Source organism: Parus major, chromosome 15 (genome assembly GCF_001522545.3).
Source record: "Parus major isolate Abel chromosome 15, Parus_major1.1, whole genome shotgun sequence".
In the NCBI taxonomy this organism is placed as follows: domain Eukaryota; kingdom Metazoa; phylum Chordata; class Aves; order Passeriformes; family Paridae; genus Parus; species Parus major.
Genome location: NC_031784.1, coordinates 7,601,849 through 7,620,342, shown reverse-complemented (window position 1 = coordinate 7,620,342; position 18,494 = coordinate 7,601,849). Strand labels below are relative to the sequence as shown.

The following is an 18,494-nucleotide window of genomic DNA, read 5'->3' as shown; positions in this document are numbered from 1 at the left end:
TGTGCAACACATCCTGAATGTTTCTACACTCCCAACAGGAACAGGGCTTGAGCCCACCCAGGGCTTTGTTGCTTGGCTTGAACTCCCAGGGAGAGCACTGGCTGCCAGGGGAGCCCTGGCCACCTCGGCCAGATATTAGAGGATGTGAGGATGTGACATGTTGCTGTAATGTCTGGTGAGCCAGAAAGCGTGTGCCAAAGGAGAGTACGGGTGCGTTTTGCTTGGCCTGGGGTGCTTTGGTTTGTGACAGGGTCCCAAAGATTGGCCACAGCTCTTGGTGGCCTCTGTGGTGGTGTGTAGGGCACGTTCCCAGGCACATGGTAGCGGGATGCCAGTGGGAACAAAGGCAGCAGCATGGAGCAGGCGGTGGGAGAGGGGCTCCTTGTGCCAGAGTGCTGCTGGCTTGGCTGGCTGAGGCCTTTTCCCGACAGCTGGAGCTGGCAAGGGGAGTGTAGCACAGGAACCAGCTGTCCTGGCTTTTGTCAGCTTGATGGGACCTGGCTTGTGAGGGTCAAGAGCACGGGGAGGGGGCTGTGATGCATTTAGGAACTCCTTCTATCCAAGTCTCTCATGAAATTAATGGATTTTAACTTTTCATAACCCAGAAAGCCCCCTGTCTCTGTCAGTAGCCCTCCCAGGCCTCTCCACCCCATGCATGGTTGCTCTGCAGACAGTAACTGGAGGTGGTGAGTGGTGTAGAGCTTTGAGCAAGGCACACACCAGGCTCAGGAGGCTATGTGGGCTCCTTAAGTGCCATGTTAATCTTGCCATGCTGGCAGAGGTGAGGGTTTGTGCCTGTCATAGTGCCCAAATACGACTGGGACAGGAGCACATACTGAGTGTCTCAAAGCAAAGGTGAAGAACCACGACTCAAGGCTGGTGCAGAGACCACACTGCTGTTCCTGAGAGAGGGCTGTTACAAGAAGGGGATCCCTCCTAACAACTCACCTTGCATCTCTTGCCTTTACCCTTGACAGGGCTCTGCAGTGTGTCCATGGCTGATCAGAGGGAGACATGGTTGGGGACAGGGCTTTCCTCCTCACAGGTCTGGCTGCCTCCCATAGTGAGGGGAGCTCTTCTGTTCGTATTGCACTCAGCACTGACCTTCCTTTCTGCAAGGGAAATGACTGCATGAGTCATGGGTAAAGGGCAGTGTCCTGCACCAGCTGGGATTTGCTCATTTTGAATATCGTGATTCCATGGAGCTTTGGGGAGGTAACCAGAGGTACAGCAAGTCTCTTGGTTGGGCTAAACAGAAATGAGAGATCAGGTTCAGCCAGTTATACCTGGCAGAAGTAAGTGGAGTTGCTCCAGAGCGCAGCTCCCCAGTGTCTCCATTGTCAGCCCTTAGTCATCTAGGTTAAAAATCAAACAAAACAAGAGAAACACACCCCAAGTCTCAGCTGTGGTTTCATTAGCACATTACTAGTACTATTTCACACGTCAAGTCATGGAGAGAAGAGGTGATCCTTGTGTTTCCAAAGTCTGGTAAAGATCAGGGCAGGAGAAGCACAAAAGGGAAGTGTGTTGTATATTTGTGGCGCTTGCTGGGAAATGCTGGACCATTTACTGTGATGTGCTGGCTGTTACGTGTCCATTTTGGCTGTGCTCATGGATGTGTTTTACCAGGAAGTGAAGCAGCTGAGGCAGCTCTGGTACTGAGAGACAGAGGCTGGAAGCTGTCTTTTCATCCTTGTTTTTGTGACCTTGCCATTATCACGTTTCTCACTCTGCTTTGTGCACCTTGTTTGCCCTCTACTGAGCCCTTTGGGTGGCTTTTAGTAGGTTTGTGGTGTCCCCCAGGCAGGCATTGCTTTGCTGCATGCAGCTTGTCAGAACTGCCATCACTCATCACCCGGGGGTCTCGCTGCTGCACTGCTGCTCGGGATGTCACTGCCTTTTAGATCAGTCATTACAGCTGCCAGTGGAGCACTTAGAACACTCTCTAGTTCTCCCCTTTTCTCTAATTTCATTTTTTCTGTCCCTTCCTGCCTTTCTGGACAGTTATGAAACAACATTGCTTCAGCTATGGGAGGTGAGGGGAGATCAGAACCCACAATCACTCAGGACTAAAATGACCAAGTTTTAGACCCAAACCAAACCTCAATTGCCAGAAGGTAGTGACAGTGATAAAATAGAGTCCCTGGGCCACGATGGCCATCAGCCACATCTGTTCCATCTCAATGGGCAGTTTCAGAGCAGCCATGAAGTGGAAGGAGGAGACTGTCTTCCCTGCTCAGTGTCCCCAGCGTAGAACTTTGCAGTCTGTCAGACTGAGGATACCCAGGGATTCTCACACAGGTGGATATGCAGCTGTAGAGAGCTGCTTGGGAGCAACATTGCCCACCTGCAGTGTGGAAATAGGTGCAAGTCAGCATTGCCCTAAGCTCGGCACCCTGGATCATATTTTGTATTTCTTTGAGTGTGTCACCCAGGAATGGAGATAGTTGAACTTACAAACAAAAATACTCCCTGCTGTGCCTGGAGAATGGCTGAGGACAGCCATGTGCTTGAAGACATCCATGGAATAGGAGCTAGGGCCAGTTTTGAGGAACTCCTGGCTCCATGAATGTGTCTGTGGTGTGAATCCCAGTGGTACAATTATATTCATTGATGTTGAAATGCAGAGTCTATCATGTCTCTAGCTGAGGCATTTGTGAATGGCTTAGTGTGCTTGTACAGAGTATGTGCCATGGTTGTGGAATGCCTGTGGATTTTGTGCTGTGAGAGAGCACTCAGTGATAAGGGGTTGTGTCTGGGGGGTGGTTGGGGGATAGGTAACACTGCAGTAATACTAAATGTAATACCCTCACCAAAATCATCTTAGTTCTATTTATCAATATTTCCACATCCTTCCACTTCCCATGCTCCTTGAACTTTGGTCTCTTCAGAAATAACACAAGAGATTACTCAGGATTTCCTCTTATTCAGCCAGGAGTGGCTGTGACACAGCAAGAAATAATCCCCTCTCAGGTCAAGCAGAAGCTGAGCCACTGTGCCTTCCTCTACACGTGGCTCAGGACAGTGCAAGCCCTGGGGTGCTAATTGCAGACCTCTCCATCATGTAGCACACGTGTCTCTGGTGGGAAGGATGTGGAAATGACCTGGGGAGAAGATGGCATTTGGTGACCCTGCTGTGAAGGAAGCCTGTGACTGTGCAGATGAAGCAGAGTTAGGAAGGCTGTCTATCAGCAGCAGCCCTGGATGTGCTTTCTGGTGGAAATGGTGGGATGTGCCTTTTCCCTTTGTGCTGGGAAGCTGCTGGGAGAGTAGCCAAGCAGGACTGTGGCTGGGACATGTCTCTTTGTGCACACCTGTGGGAAGGGCCAAGTCCCTAAGCCCAGAGGAGGTGTGTGCCTTGCCCTGCACTGCTGCCAGGGCAGGGACCGGCCTCTTCTCCAGCACTTGGCTCTGCCCCAAGGGCTTTTTGAGTCCTACACCCTGTCACTGTGTGAGGCTTAAGCAGAAGGGGTGGCACACTCTGACCTGCTGCCGTCCACCTCTGCCCCGCAGGACCATGAGAAGCAGTACGTGGGCTTTGCCACTCTGCCGAACCAGGTCCACCGGAAATCCGTGAAGAAGGGTTTTGACTTCACCCTCATGGTTGCAGGTGAGACTGCCTGTGGACGGAGGTGGCTGGGTCACATGGTGGGTATGTGGAGGGAACCAGCTCTCCTCACTTCCCTTAGGTGCTCCCATAACATCTGGATCCTTCTCTCACTCTGTTCTGGTCCTTGTCTCAGGCCTTGCTTTGCTCCCCAGCCTGTGGCAGTTTCCCCAGGAGGAATGGGCCCCTCCTGACCCCTCATAACCCACTCGAGCAAGCTTTTCCTCCAACAGTGACTGCTCTGGGTGGTGAAGGCAGGGCCAAACAGGGACAGGGACCAAGGGAAAGGAAGGAGAGGGAGAATGGGGGAGCTGGAAGATCACATTTGTATAAGGATTGAGACATCTTGCAGCAAAAGTCTTTCCACTGCTGGAAAAGTGCAGTGCCAATAAACAGCCCCTGACAGCTCGTCTCTCTCACTTCCTCTGGCTCAGGATTCAAAGCCTTGTTCAAAGTTTCATTTGTAAGTCAATTAGCGGGTCATGTTGCTTGCTTTTTCCTCCTCCCCTTTGCGCTTTGTCAATTAGGAGAGTCGGGTCTGGGAAAATCCACGCTGGTGAATAGCCTGTTCCTGACAGACCTCTACAAAGACAGAAAGCTCCTCAATGCAGAGGGTAAGTTGGGAGCAAAGTGGGGTGAATGGGACTGTCCTAAGGACTATCACTTTGGTTCCTTGCTTCAGCAGCAGCTAGAAGCTTGGCTGGATCCCAGCCCATTTGTTTGTGGCTCTGCTCTCCTTTGTGTCTGCTAAGGCACTAGAAATGAGCAAAAAGAGTTTGGCTGTAGGGCTCTTCTGTCCTTTGAAGGGAAGATGAGGCTGCAGAGCATCCCTTTGGGATGAGATATTGAGATTTGTCTTTTGTTCTTGGATGTTGGAGTATGGTAAGGAAGGCTTCCTCTTCCCCAGTGACTGGAAAAACTGTTCATAACAGCTGGGCTACAGGCACTTCAGAGGTTTGTATATCTTCTTGGAGTCTGCCTGCCTGCTGCTGGTCTCCTGCAGTAGCACCCACCTGAGGCTCCTTAGAGTATGATCTGGGGTTTTTGAAACCTGTGTTACTCCCTGTGTTCAGTGATAAGGGGGACCTGGCTTCTCATGGGTGCAGTGGGGATCCCCAGCATTACTGCCTGGCTTTAACTCACATGCTCCTGTTCAAAGAGAGGATCAACCAGACAGTGGAGATCATCAAGCACACAGTGGACATTGAGGAGAAGGGTGTCAAGCTGAAGCTGACCATAGTGGACACACCAGGCTTTGGAGATGCTGTTAACAACACTGAGTGGTGAGCAGGGCACTGCTGCCTTCCTTTTTGTCCTTGACCTCACAATCATTAGGAGACAGGAGACACTACTGATGATTTTGTTTTGATTGAATTGCCCTTCTCAGCTGGAAGCCCATCACTGACTACATTGACCAGCAGTTTGAACAGTATTTCCGTGATGAGAGTGGCCTGAACCGGAAGAACATCCAGGACAACCGAGTGCATTGCTGCCTCTACTTCATCTCTCCCTTTGGGCATGGGTGAGAGCCCACACTCCAGGCCTGGGGGGTGACTCAGTCCAGAGGGAAGACCATTGTGCCCCAGGATTGCCCTGTAGCAGCTTGTACACTGCCAGGGCTGTTGGCACAGGAGAGAAGCTGTCTGGATGTTCTCTGCTAAGCATCACAGCACTCCTTTCCCCTCACTGGCAGGACAGACTGCCTGTGGACAAGCAGAGCAGATCTCCCTCAGGCTTACAGCCTGATTTGAAAATCAGGAGAAATAATGCCATGCAGACTTTTATGTTCCTGTCTAGCTAAGCTGGACTGATGTGTAGGAAAGGGATTTTTAAGCTGCCTTCAGTCCTGCCCCTTGCTGGCTCATGTGTCAGCCTAGGCTGGAGCAGCTGAAGGGGCTGTGTTGGCTGCCTGTGGTACAGGAGGGGGAGACCCCAGGCTGTGGTCTGGGCAGTATTTGGCCTTCAAGGGAGCAAATACTCAGCCAGTGTCTGTATGAGACACTCAGCAGCTAAAATTTGAGACAGCTTTCCTGAAGGTACAGCCCTAGCTGAGGGCTGTCCCAGTGCTGCTGCAGGCTCTTGTGACAGTTCTGTCCTTCTCCGTTTGTGCTGGGTGGGTGAGAGAGGCTGGAGGGGGAGGTGCCCAGTGTGTCTTTGCTAACAGCATCCTTCATCCCTGCTGCAGACTGAGGCCTGTGGATGTTGAGTTCATGAAGGCTCTGCATGAGAAGGTCAACATTGTGCCCCTGATTGCCAAAGCCGACTGCCTGATCCCCTCCGAGATCCGGAAGCTAAAAGAGAGGGTGAGGTGCTCTTTCTGTACAGAGTTATACCTGAAGTAGTGGCAGGGATGAGCTGAGGAGGGAGGGGAGATAGACATATATGTACTTATGTGTCTGTACAGCATGTTTGTGTTTATATATACACACACACACAGTATCTGCACATACCGCTGCAGCCGTGCTTTGCTATGAGAAGGGAAGACAGCAGAGAGGCTGACTTTAGAAGAAAGCTCAAATCCTTTTGCCATCTGTAGCTATAGCAAACCATGGTAGCACAAACAGAATAAACCCAGTATTTGTGTATTGTTCAGTTTTACATCCTTTTGGTTTTGTCTTGCATGAACACAGATCCGGGAAGAGATCGACAAATTTGGCATTAAAGTGTACCAGTTTCCTGAGTGTGACTCTGATGAAGATGAGGAGTTCAAGCAGCAAGACAGAGAGCTGAAGGTAAGGAATCTGCTCAGCAGGGTCTGGGGAATCAGGCTCATGGGTATGTGGGTCAGTCCAGAAGGAGCCAGAGCTGTCCTGCATGTGCTGAAGGCCTGTGCTACTGCTACCCAGGGAACAGCTCACGTGGTAGATGGCCTGGAGAAAGTGCTGATGTCCTTGCTGGTGCCACGAAGTCAAGTGTGGCATAAACTTCTGGCCCCTCTGCTCTCCCTCCAGGCAGTGTGAGTCTTTCCTCCATCTGCCCCAGCCTGTGTGGGGTTGTACAGCAATTCCGAGCACCTATTTCTGGGTGATGCCATCAGCAAGGAGGAGAGATTTGTGAGTGATTAGGCACTACTGTGACACATTAGTTGCATTGGGGGACACAGCATGATCATACAGGCATATCTAGAGGCCCCAGCAGCCCAGTCCCTACTGCCTCCCAAGCCTGTGTGTGCAGTATTTCTCCTGTCAGAGTGGGCAGTTGACTTTTTGACAAAGCCCCCAAAGAAGGGCTTTGACTCCCTCCTGAGCAGAGAGAAGCACAGCCTGTACGTTCCTGCTCTTGGTGTATATTGTCCCACTTGCTTGGTGTCCCAGCCTCTTTGCTCTGGCTTCCTTGTAAAGCTTCCCCTTAATGAAGAGATGCAGGCACCTGCAGAGACAGAACTCTCAGGACAGCTGAGATCAGGCCAGGAACAAGGCCACCTGTAGATCCCAGTGCTTTGGGCTTTTCTCTGCAGCTGGGTTGTGGTGCCTTGCTCTGTGGCACGTGTGGATGTCCCCGTGCCTTTCCTACCAGCACCTTCCTCCTGCTATTCTGCTGTGCCTGAGCTTGGCCCTGGAGAAAGGATCCATGGGCAGCTGGGGGCAGAGCTGTGCTCAGCGGTGCCTCTCGTTCCAGGAGAGCGCTCCCTTTGCCGTCATTGGCAGTAACACTGTGGTGGAGGCGAAAGGCCAGCGGGTCCGTGGACGGCTCTACCCCTGGGGCATTGTGGAAGGTAAGCATGGAGCCTGGGAGTGCTGGGAGGAGGGGCAGGCAGGGATGGGGCAAGGACAGACAGGTGTTTCCAGGGATGGCAGGAGTGAGCTGGGACTGTGTGCCACCTTTGGTATATGGCAGGGGACAAGGTAGGGTAGAGACAAAGGCACCAGGACTGGCTCAGGAGATCTGTGTTACTGGGAGTGTATCAATAATCCTCCCATTGCAGACTGAGGAAGAGAGGCTTCACTGTGAATGGATGAATGCCTAAGCTTTAATGTGCCCTAGGACAGTGCTTCTTATTAAGCAGTGGAGGCTGGACATTGTCTCCATTGTTGATTTTCTGGGAGAAGCTCTTGCCCTCAACCAAGCAATCATAAACTCTGATGCATTCCCTCCTCTGCTGCTGCTCCTGTAAGTGCTGGAATTGCTGGGCTGGAGGCTGTGCTGATGCACAATGTTTGTTTCCAACTTTTTTCCTTTCAAAAGGGTGAAATTTCATAAAGCCCTTAGGCCGAATAACCCTGAAATGGATTTTGCTGCTGTTGCTGATTTGCCCTTGCTGGTTTGTTGCTTTAAGACCTTGCAGCTTTAAATCCCAAAAGCTTGTGTTTGCATTCATGGGCTGCTGCTGGCTGCTTGGGCTGCCCAGCTGTTGGCTCTGCTCCCTCAATGGCTCCAGAGGGGGCTGTGCCTATTGGGATGCTAGCATTTGGCAGTAGGATCGACTTTGTGAACCCCTGTGCCTGATACAGCTGATTTTCCCCAGCCTGTGAAGAGGCAAATAGAGAGCATCACAGCAGCACAGTGCTTCCCACAGCACTGTCTGGAGCCAGGCTCCCCGTGGCAACAGCAGCTCTTTCAGCTCTCTGTTGCCTGCTCTTGGCTTTGCCCCTCAGGGACTGATGTTGTCTACAGGGGCCTTTTGATAAGTCCTAAATTGTGATGAGACAAGCAATTTACCTCCTGCACCAGCTGTGCTCACTATGGTTATAGCAGTGACATCCCATGTACATGGGATCCTCTCTCAGAGCTCTGCTAGATGTGCTTCTTGAATCCTTTTACACAGAAAAAGTCCTGTGAGCACAGTGCCTTCAGCAGCCTGGCCTCAGTGTTGAGAAGTGCACAGCACCACTGAGGGCTGTGCCAGGGCAGTGGTGGGGGACAATGTGGAAGGAGCCTTGGGGTGGGGTTTTAGTCCAGCCTGTGTGTCCAGGAGCTCATAAGGGGCTCCCTGGGGAGGCCTGGTGGGGTGTGATATCCAAGCACTCTCCTGTTGGTGCTTCCACAGTGGAAAACCAGGCACACTGCGACTTCGTGAAGCTGCGGAACATGCTGATCCGGACACACATGCACGACCTGAAGGACGTCACTTGTGATGTCCACTACGAGAACTACCGAGCTCAGTGCATCCAGCAAATGACCAGGTGGGTCCCCACCTCTGGTGGGAGGGGTTGTCACCCTCTGTGGAGCTGGAATTACTCTCACAACAGCTGTGAGGCTGTGGATCTGCTGGGGATTTGCTGGGCTGCAGCCTCCAGGAATGGCACTGTGAACTAAAATAGCAAATCCAAGCATGTTTCCCACAGTCTGAACCCAAGGCAGGAATGCTTCTGAGAATCCACATTCCTGTCTGAGGATTCCCCATGCAGATATAGAGAAATAGGCCTAGAGATTCTTTTGAAGAGCTGATTCTAGCAGGGGATGAAATACATCCAGCCTAATAAAATGGGATAAACCGTCTCTCTGGTGAGAGATAGCTTTGTGCAGTGCTGAACAGGAATGCATCCTGTGGTCTGCAGCTATGTCTAAATAATAGCATGACCCTTGGGATGCTGCTGCTTCTCAGAGAACAGGGTCCAGGCAATTAGTGAGACATCTCCAAAGATTTCTCTGCATTGTCTTCCCTTTGCATTTGATTCTCTGTGGTTTTAGTCAGAATGATCAGAAAACAGAAGAGAGAACACTCACAGGCTTCTCGTTTGAGACCTCTATTTTTCCTTCTCCCTTTCATGACTGATATACTGGTGAAAAAATTTGGGTTTAAGTAGGTCTTGGCTCCTCTGTTGTGAACCATTCCCTTCACTTCCTGCCAGCCCTGGCTGGGCAGCTCTGTGCTGCCACGTTGCAGAGCAGAATGGCTGTACTTTAGCAAGGAGCAGTCCTGCATGTGTGCCAACGTGCAGGCTGGCACATTCTCCTGACACAGTGTATCCCAGTACTTTTGCATAGCAGACAAGCCTGTTTTTTTCAGCTGCAAGTATATGGAGTCCTAAAATAACTACGTTAAATGCTACAGCTGGGTGAGCAGTGTCACAGCTGCTATTTAGGTAGGCTGTGTGTCTATTAAAAGAAGAGCACAGTGAAAAAGTGGTTGCTATGCCTAGAGAAAGCTTCAGTTTGATACAGTTTCTCACGCCATGATTAGTTCCTTGCCAGTGAACAAGTTTCATAAAACCAGCACAGGGCCATTTCTAGAGAGTCATTTTGGTAAGAGATCCTAAGCTCTGAGGCTGGGTTCATCTCAATAATGAGCCAATGGTGACTCCAAGTGGTGAACATGTGTAAGTGGCTTCTCCAAGTTGCAATTTCAGCCCAGACTCCTTTGGCTACTACCATTCCCTCCTCATGTGCTGAAAGCTCCTGTCTTTTGAAAGAAAATCACCTCCTTCCTGTGTCCCCTACCTACAGTCATGGGCACCCCAGCCCTCAGAGCAATGCTGCTGTTGCTCTGCCTGTCTCATGCCTCCCATGTCCTGAACAGGAGGTCTCATTCTCCATCCATGTGCATGCCACAGCTCTGGACTAGATTGCCCTATGGCCCCTCCACTTTGTTGGGTATGTGATGCTGTATTGCTGGTGGCTCTGCCATGGGGAGTGACAATCATTGTGTTGTGGTAACAAAGCCAACCATCCTGAACCATGAGTGACTGCTCTTCCCCTCTCTCTCCATCTCTCTAGCAAGCTGACTCAGGACAACAGGATAGAAAGCCCCATTCCTATCCTGCCTCTCCCAACACCAGACACTGAGACAGAGAAGCTGATTAAGATGAAGGATGAGGAGGTGAGTACCGTTTCTGCCTGTGCCTCCTGGGTGTTGGAACTGGGATCCCAGGAGTTTCTCCAGGGTTACCCCGTAGAGGTGGTCCTGAGGCTTCCCACTCCTGTGGGCTCCTGGGGTGCAGGACAGGGTGTGAAAGGCTTCCTCTGTCAGAGAAACATAACTCCATTCCACCCAGACACAGGTGCCTCTGTGCTCAGACAGGAGTTAATACTCTCTGAGGAATCCCCTTGCCTGCTCCAAGGGACTGACACAGTGTGGATCCACCGGTCCCTTTCTGACTCTCTCTTCTGTGTCTCCTGCAGTTACGGCGGATGCAAGAGATGCTGCAGAAGATGCAGCAGCAGATGCAGGATCAGTGAGAGGCAGGTACCCGGAGGGCAGAGGGGATCCCCCAGTGACCATCTGAGACCTGGCAAGAGCTGTGAACATTTAGAAAAGGTTTCCTATTGTATAGAGACTTGTGGGCAAGAGCTGCACCCACACCCTCTAATTTATTAGCAGCAGTGCTGGCTTTTTGACCAGCTGGATTGTGGAGGAGGCTGTTCACTTAACAGTTTACTGATGTGTATTTCTTTTTAAATAATATTCTTTAATTTCTTTTTTTTTTCCTCTTTTTTTTTAATTTTTTAAAGAAACTAGCCTGGGATGTCTCTAAAAAAATAAGAAAAGAAAGAGATCCCCCTTTCCTATGTACTAATCTCTAGTTTGGGAATGCTCTGGTATTTAAAGTCCTGGTTTCTCTGGTGTACAAACTTAGAGTATCTGTGTCAATGCACGTAAGTGTTTACTCCCAACTGAGGTGCTGTGCCCCTGTCCCTGTTCCCCTTGTCTGGGGCCAGCACAAGCATTGTAAAGGCAGCCATACCCTTCTGTGAGTTTGACCTGTGCTGCTTGGGCTTCTCAGCCTTGGGACAGTGCTGGCCCAGAGAACTGGGGCTGGGAGTTTCTCTGTGCACTGACCTGCTCAGGAGTCCTGATGATTGCCTGGTACCCTGTCCAGGTTTTTATAGGTTTTTTGTTTAGTTGGTTGGGTTTGTTCTTCTTATCAAGAAAACTCCAGGATGTTTGCACTGAGCAACAAGAGACTGAGTGCCTTGAGGCTGGTTAGAAGAAAACTGTTCTCAGTTACATCTTTCTGGCAGAGAGGCTATGTTGTTGACTATTGCCTGCAAGGAGGTGATGAGAATGAGCACCTTTCCTGCCATGGTTTCCTCCCACAGCAGGCTGGAGGCATTGGTAGAGGAACCCTGAGGCCCTGCAGTAGCAGGGTGAGGGTGTTTCGTTTAGCTCTCCTCAGCTGCAGTGTGTCTTCAGTGTCTGCTCTGAAAAGCACTGTGGCATTCCAGAGCACTTGGCCAAGACTGCTTTGAAGGGGGTAGAAACTCTAGGGCTGAAATTCAACCCCAAATGCAGACCTGTCCCCTATCCCCAGGCTTTGCAGTCCCACGAGCACATTGCTGGCTCTGAGTTTCTCCTGAGGGAAGGGGCAGTTTTTGTAGGCTTGTATCAGAAATCTGCAGGCAGTCTGTGTGGGCAGGTGTTGTGTCAGCCTGGCAGGTGAAGGACTGCCATTGAGTGGGGCTGAGCAAGCCCAGCAGGCTTGGCTCTTGCTCCCCTGCCCTTCCCCCAGGCACTCGACCCTTCTTCCCCTCCTTATTCCTTGGCTCTTCCTGCCCTAGTGCTGGGAAGGCTGGTGGGTCTGCTGGGCAGAGATAAAAGCACTCTTTGGGCAGCAGCTCTTGTCCTGTTCTTGCTTCCTGCAGTATTTTTAACTTGAGTCCAGCCAGAGCAGAGCCCTGGAGTGTGATGTGCCTGGCAGGGCAGGGCTCACCAGCAGCACTGCCACACTCACAGGAGTCAGGGCTGTTGGAGGGAGAGACACTTGGCTCTTCCCTCTGACTCCAGGGAATGCAGCCATGGGCTGGGCCCTTCTGCTCCTTGGCTGACTCCTCTGTCCCCTTTCCCTTTTTGTATCTGCTCCTCCATCTCTGGCTCTCCCCAGTAGATCTCCCTGGGTAGGAAGCACAGTGTTGGCCAGAAATAGGCAGGCCCTAGATTCTGCTACTGGGCACTGCATTTGTCTGATTCCTCCCTGGTGCTTTAGAGTCCCAGTCAGGGTTTATCCAGATGGTGAGTAGGTTGGCTGGTTCCAGTTATTCACTGTACAGAGCCTCTGCTCAGCCAGAGCATGGGCTGTAGGGGCAGGGGAGAGACCCTAGCACCATGTGGAAGGACAAAGTAAGGATGGAAGCCCTTTGACAGAACTGTGCAAGCTGGGAAATAGCAGTGTTCAACAATGTTTGGGTTTTTTTTTTTCATGTTCTCCTATTTTGGGCTCATAAGTGGCAGTGCCATCCTAGGAGAGCAGAAGGATTCAGCTTGACTTCAGTAACATGAAGGACCAAGGCACCTGAAAGGAAGTATAATCTTTCTTTGCATGATGTGCTTAATTGAGCAGTGGAGTAACCTGAAACAGGAGCTTCCTCCAGGTTTTCCAAAAAGATGGAATTAAAGATGAGTTCTTGGCTTTATCTGTGCTAACATAAAAGGGAACATCTTGAAGTACCTGTCCCCCTTTTTTGACACTAATCTTGGTGAGGATGATGTTCTGTTGCAAATGAGCCCTGTCCACCTGGACATTTTCCTCTTTCAAACAGATTAATTCATAGAAAATAAAGGAGACCTTTTCCCTTTAGCATGGACATAGAGCAGCTGACATCTTTCATGCTGGGCTGTGCACTGAGATGCCATGTGCTGGTGAAAGCACAGGGTAGACTGGTCACAGGCAGGCAGGGCTGCTGAGGCTGGATCTGCCCATCCCTCCATGTGGGGAAATCTCCATCGGCTCAGTGCATGTGCCTCCTACAGAAAGTCAAGGGTCACAAGCCTGTCCTCTATAGAGAGCTGAAGACTTTGGCTACCAGCTGGCAAAGATAGTTCAAGTTGCATTTAGGAAAAACACACAGGAGTGAGGCAGCAGAGATAGCAGAGGGGTGGTGGTACCACTGAAATCATGTCTCTGTGTAGGAGATTCCCTGCCCTGAGTGCTGGGATTTAGGGACTGCTTGGAAAGGGATTAGAGAATGATTTTGGGGGACATCAGGGATTCAGATTCTGGCCTGGAAGGTGGAATCTATTTGTTTAAGGAGTGTGTTGTACTGTGGCATCAATTCTCACAGTAAGTGGAGAAGAGACTCCTGAAAGCAGGGAGTTTGGCCATGTGCCTCTGGCAGTGAAAAATGTGGATAGGAAAGTAATTTACTGCCTTCCCTCTCACACAACCTCCACAGTCTCACATGTGATCCCTGCACCCCCTGGCACATTCCCATGCCTCTGCCAAGCTTTGCCCTGCTGAGTGAGTGGCTGCAGGGATGGTGTCCCACTCTACAACTATCCCAGGCTGCAGCTGGGGCTATTGGTATATCTTGGCCCCTGTGCCTGACAGGATGGATCCATGGCATGAACTCCTTGTGTGCCACTGCTGTGCTGGTCCTGCCTGTGCAGTCCTTTGCTGCCTCCTTGCATGCCTCCCCTCAAAGGAGGGGCCTCCTACTCCTCATGCTCTGCAATGGCATTCCGTGCTCTTCCTCACAAACCCTGCTGTGCTTTAATGCTGGCTTGCTCCTGCCATGCACCTTCCTCACCCCCTGCTCCATTCCTAGGCTCTATGTTTCCTGTCCATCTGTTGGGTTATTATATTTTTTTGTAAATTTCTGTTTGAACATTTTGTCATTGTGAACAAAGAAAATGAAACCTTTTAAACATATCCATTTTATTAAATGATTATTGTTATTATTATTAATGTTTACTACCTGAATTGATCAGTGAAATAAATACATTCAAAAATCCAACCTTTTTCTGTTTAATTTTCAGCCCCCTTCAGCAGCATTGGTGATACATTATAGGCAGGAGAGAACAAAACTGACCCTGTTTCTCCTTTTATCTAATTCAGTTAGAGCAAGTTTCAAGCAGGCTTCCTGCATGGGATTTCTGGCCTATTTATTACAGAAGCTAGCAAGATGATCTTGAAGGTTCTTCTGTATTCAAGTTTCCTCTAGGAGTGGTGTCTAAATCATCAGTGGTCAGCTGGGCAAGATCCAGTCCCAGGAAATCCAGTTTGTAAGTAGCCAGGAGAGCATTGCCAAGTCCATGCAGAGCCACAGTGGGTCTGGCTCTAGATCAGCTCCACACCACACCTGGCCTGAACACCTGCCTGTGAATAAACATAGCACCAAACACATCAGATGAGGTAAGTTTGCTGAACAAACTTACCCTGTGGTAGTCGAGCTGCTCCCAAGTGGAAAGCAGGCCCTGCAGGAAAAACTGGGTTAGTTTGTTAGCCTAAGAGCTCTTTTCCACTCTGCCTGGCCACCACAGTGAAACAACTGGAATTATCTGCTCCAATTTTGTAGAAGTTTAAAGTTTAATTGTTTTATTTAGAGCATATAAAAATTTCCCTTGGTTAGGGCCACATTCTAGCATTTTTTGCACCCTCAGTTCTCTTAATATGAGCACATTCAGGGCATTCATCATAGAACGTCCATGGAACAATGTAACAGTTGAGTTCAATGGGGCAACAGTTTCACCTTGTGATTCTGGTGGCATTAGGCTAATAAGTGTAGTGTTTGCCTCGTCAGGCTGATGGCAGAGAAATGCCTGTGAAGATGCCATGGCCATGAGAAGATGTGAGTCTGCCTGAATGTTGTTTTGACCCTTGGACTTACCTGTTCAAGTATTTGTGTAATGCAGCTTCTGAATAAAGCATGTGGTCAGTCTCAGTAACTGCACTTGTTACTTGGGCTGTGGGCTCACTTGGCTGCCTGAAGAGTAATTCCTCAGAGCACTGTCTTTCTGACTCTGTTGGCCTTCCTGTGAACCCAACTAGTTTTATTTTGATGTAGACAATGAAATGCCAAGAGTAATATTTTACCTGTATAATGATCGTGAGAGGATGCAAGCGTCTGAAGAATCTTTCTCTGGAAAGATGGATGGACTTGGAAGACCATGTCTATCAGCAGATCTTTCACTAATAAGTAGTAGATTTGTGTCACTGCTTCAAGGGAAACCTGAGGGTCAGCACCCAGAAAGTGCTAGGTGTCACCACTCTGCCAAGCTTTCCTGATGTGATGGCAAACCAAAGGTCACAGTGCTCAGGGAGTATGGTACAAACCAGTAACATCACCTTCCAGTCTGAAGTGCATTTTGAGTTATTATGCCATTGAGATTAGTAACATTTCTATTGGGCTAAACCTGTTGGCCCAGAATCACAGTTACCAGTACTGGCAGCGTATCTCCCACCAAATGTGTTCTTGTGAGCAATGTCAGTTCCCATTTCTTGGAAGACTTAATGAAGCCTCAGCTTCCGGTGACATGCAGCAGACTTGCAGGAAGGCCTCATGTGGGCGGTGTCCCTGGGATGAGCCTGACCCTTATCTTGCCAGCCAGCTGCAAGGGGATTATCCGGGAACACAGCTATGCACACACTCTTGCACTGGCTGGACTGCCTCAAGCCCTTTCTCTTGTGTTGTAAAGCCAGCAAGAAAGCAAGGATTGAACTACTCTGGTAAGTCAACAATGCCACCTTCTACCCTTTTTTATTTTTAATTGATTGACAATTACAATGTACAGTATGAAAAACAGAAAAATGCTGCCTTGTTGCAGGTATGTGTAGTTGCTCTCTTGGAGAAGTTACAGCAGCTCCTGTTCAGCAGTGGCATGAGACTGTAACATAAAAAAAGCTCATTGACTCATGTCTCCCAGCACAGGTGATTATTCACCTGCTGGAGCAGTGTCCAACATTCCATTGGCCTCCATCCTCAGAGATCAGCACCCTCTCTGCAGCCAAAGACTGTTTTATCACTTCTTTTCAAGGCTGGAAAGGCTATTTTTAGTAAATGTGTTTCTGAATCTCCTGTTACAGTTGGCATGAGAGAAGCTTTGCTTACAGATGTAATCCAGAGCTATGATAAGGCATGAGAAATTTCATATTCTAGTTTTTGATTCCTTGACAGAAATTTTCTTGGCTACCATGATAATGTATTGCCAGTAATGCTGAAGACACAAGCAGCTTTTACACACTTCCAAGGACTAGTGAAAATGTTGTATTTGATGGCTTGCAGCTAAGCCTTCCAGTAGCCATATGTTCGTATTTCTCAAATCCAGGGTTGGAAGACCATGAAAATTCCTTCTCCTATAGTGAGAGACCAAGAATTTGCTCTCTTTTAACTCTGTTCTTTTCAGAGCTCTCACGTCTCTGGTAGAGGACACCAAATTCACCCAACTTTAGAAACATCTTCAGAACAAAACAACAAACGACCTTGTCTGTGGTGTCAGTCCTGGAGTGCATGGTGTTTGGTCTCTGCCTCATCCAGTCTCACCAGGGAAGTGTTTGTAGATGAAAATGAACAGTGGAGTTCTCTTGTCCCTTCTTGGCTTCCTCCCACTTGTGACACCCATATGTCCTGCTCCATGCAAGTGCACCACCAACATTACTGACTGCTCATTGAAAAACCTGACTGTAGAAAACCTGCCCATTGCTTTCCGTCCTTCAGCTGAAATCATCCACCTCGGTTCCAACAGGCTCACCTCTATTCCCAATGGGCTCTTTGACAACCTGAGGAGCCTCCAGGTGGTCTACCTGCAGGGCAACCCTTGGGAATGCACCTGTGACATCCTCTACTTGCGCTCCTGGCTCCAGTGGCAGCAGAACCGGAGCCAGTACAGGGATGTGAGATGCAGCTCCCCGGAGCACCTGCAGGGCCGGATCATCGCCTACCTGACAGAAGATGAGATCATCTCCACATGCCAGCACTGGTACTGCAGCCTGGCTCTCCTCTCTCAGATCTCTCTCTTCATCCTCCTTTTTCTCCAGGGTATCTTGGTTATCTTCATCATTGTCTACCTGCAGAAATTTCGGAGAATGACCGCTGAAGCCCGGAGCACCACCCGAGAACTAGACCAGTGGGTAGACCCTTGGGCATCTTCTTCAATAAACCCCTCCAACAATGATTAACATCACACGACAGAGGACCCTCCTCCCTTTGGAGGACACTGTGTCAAAGTCCTGTAGTTTGTGATACCCAGAGGGGACAATTCAGTACAGCATCTAATCCTGACTGCAGTCTGAAGCAGGATTTGAACTGATCAGATACTTGCTGTGTTCCTAAAGAATCAATCTTCTGTTTTTTCAATGCTTTTAATTCTTCAGCATGATCTTGACTGCTTGTCTGAGCTGGAAGTGGTTTGATATACTAAGGAAGTCATAAACTACAGCAACCAGAACTGACTCAAATAGCACATAAGCTCATAGGGGCTCCAGTGCTTGATCCCTCCCCTCCTACTGTATTCCAGCCGTATTTCCCAGGATGCTTCTGGTTGTGCTGGGTCAGGTGAGGACAGAGGTGGGCAGTGAACTGTTTGAGTACTGAGCTAGGACAATACACTGAGCTAGGAGAAATAGAGTTTCCTTCTATTGCCACAGACAGCATTAAGAGCTTTCGGCTAGAGATTTAGTCTTCTCCTGCCTTGGTTTCCCAAGTAAATGGGAAAGGAAATACCTTCTTGCTTGATGCATCTTTTCCAATGTTCTTCTGGGGGAGGGAGGGCATGTCTAGAAGCCCACTTGTTTTACCTTACTAAATTCCTTTTAATCTACTTGAGTTTTAATACTGACTTGAGTGAGACTGGGGCCCTGAATCTTTACAACAAATTCATCCTGAAGACGAGAATTGACTGTGCCTGTATGGCACCTGGCTTGAGAGATCTGGTCTTGAGAGACTCAAACTGCAAACTCCACTGATGTGCCTACTGCTGTTTATAGTGTCCCTTAATTGTTTTTGAAATAAAGCAAAATCGAAATAAAATGATGCATGATGATGTAAATGGCTTATTTTTCTATTCTGCACTGGGTGTATTGCATGCTGTTGTGCTTGCTGGAGTTCCTCACCCTCAGACTTAGAGCCAAGCAAAACAAATCCAGAGGGCAGGTTACAGAGTGCACTGTAGGTTTAAGCTTTGGCAGCTGCTGGCTTCTACCATGGGCCAGGATAAACAGGGAGTTTCTTCTAAAGGCACTGCTGGCTGCTTATTTTGTGATGCAGCTAGAATGAGCATTTGGTGGGGCCAGCA

General features: G+C 49.4%; 2 protein-coding genes and 1 long non-coding RNA gene across 6 annotated transcripts in view; 2 read left to right on the top strand and 1 right to left on the bottom strand.

The window, feature by feature from the left end:
* SEPTIN5 (septin 5) overlaps positions 1–14,218 on the top strand; it is a 42,388-nt gene extending 28,170 nt beyond the window's left edge. For all 4 annotated transcript variants that reach the window (XM_015644238.1, XM_015644237.2, XM_015644234.2 and 1 more), the window contains 10 exons: positions 3,514–3,610; positions 4,135–4,221; positions 4,767–4,890; positions 4,995–5,129; positions 5,793–5,910; positions 6,238–6,339; positions 7,226–7,322; positions 8,595–8,730; positions 10,265–10,367; positions 10,670–14,218. In XM_015644238.1, the coding sequence (XP_015499724.1) occupies positions 3,514–3,610; positions 4,135–4,221; positions 4,767–4,890; positions 4,995–5,129; positions 5,793–5,910; positions 6,238–6,339; positions 7,226–7,322; positions 8,595–8,730; positions 10,265–10,367; positions 10,670–10,726 (1,056 nt within the window). In that variant the 3' untranslated portion in view covers positions 10,727–14,218. The remainder of the gene's footprint in view (positions 1–3,513; positions 3,611–4,134; positions 4,222–4,766; positions 4,891–4,994; positions 5,130–5,792; positions 5,911–6,237; positions 6,340–7,225; positions 7,323–8,594; positions 8,731–10,264; positions 10,368–10,669) is intronic.
* Positions 12,673–15,394, bottom strand: LOC117245178. Its single transcript, XR_004499529.1, has 2 exons — positions 15,298–15,394; positions 12,673–14,580 (listed from the first exon to the last, which is right to left on the bottom strand). It is a non-coding gene; the product is annotated as an uncharacterized LOC117245178 (long non-coding RNA).
* Positions 15,395–15,720: 326 nt separating this feature from the next.
* Positions 15,721–18,248, top strand: GP1BB (glycoprotein Ib platelet subunit beta). Its single transcript, XM_015644239.3, has 2 exons — positions 15,721–15,930; positions 16,608–18,248. The coding sequence occupies exon 2, from the start codon at positions 16,762–16,764 to the stop codon at positions 17,377–17,379; it is 618 nt and encodes a 205-aa protein (XP_015499725.1). The 5' UTR covers positions 15,721–15,930; positions 16,608–16,761; the 3' UTR covers positions 17,380–18,248.
* Positions 18,249–18,494: the final 246 nt, after the last annotated feature.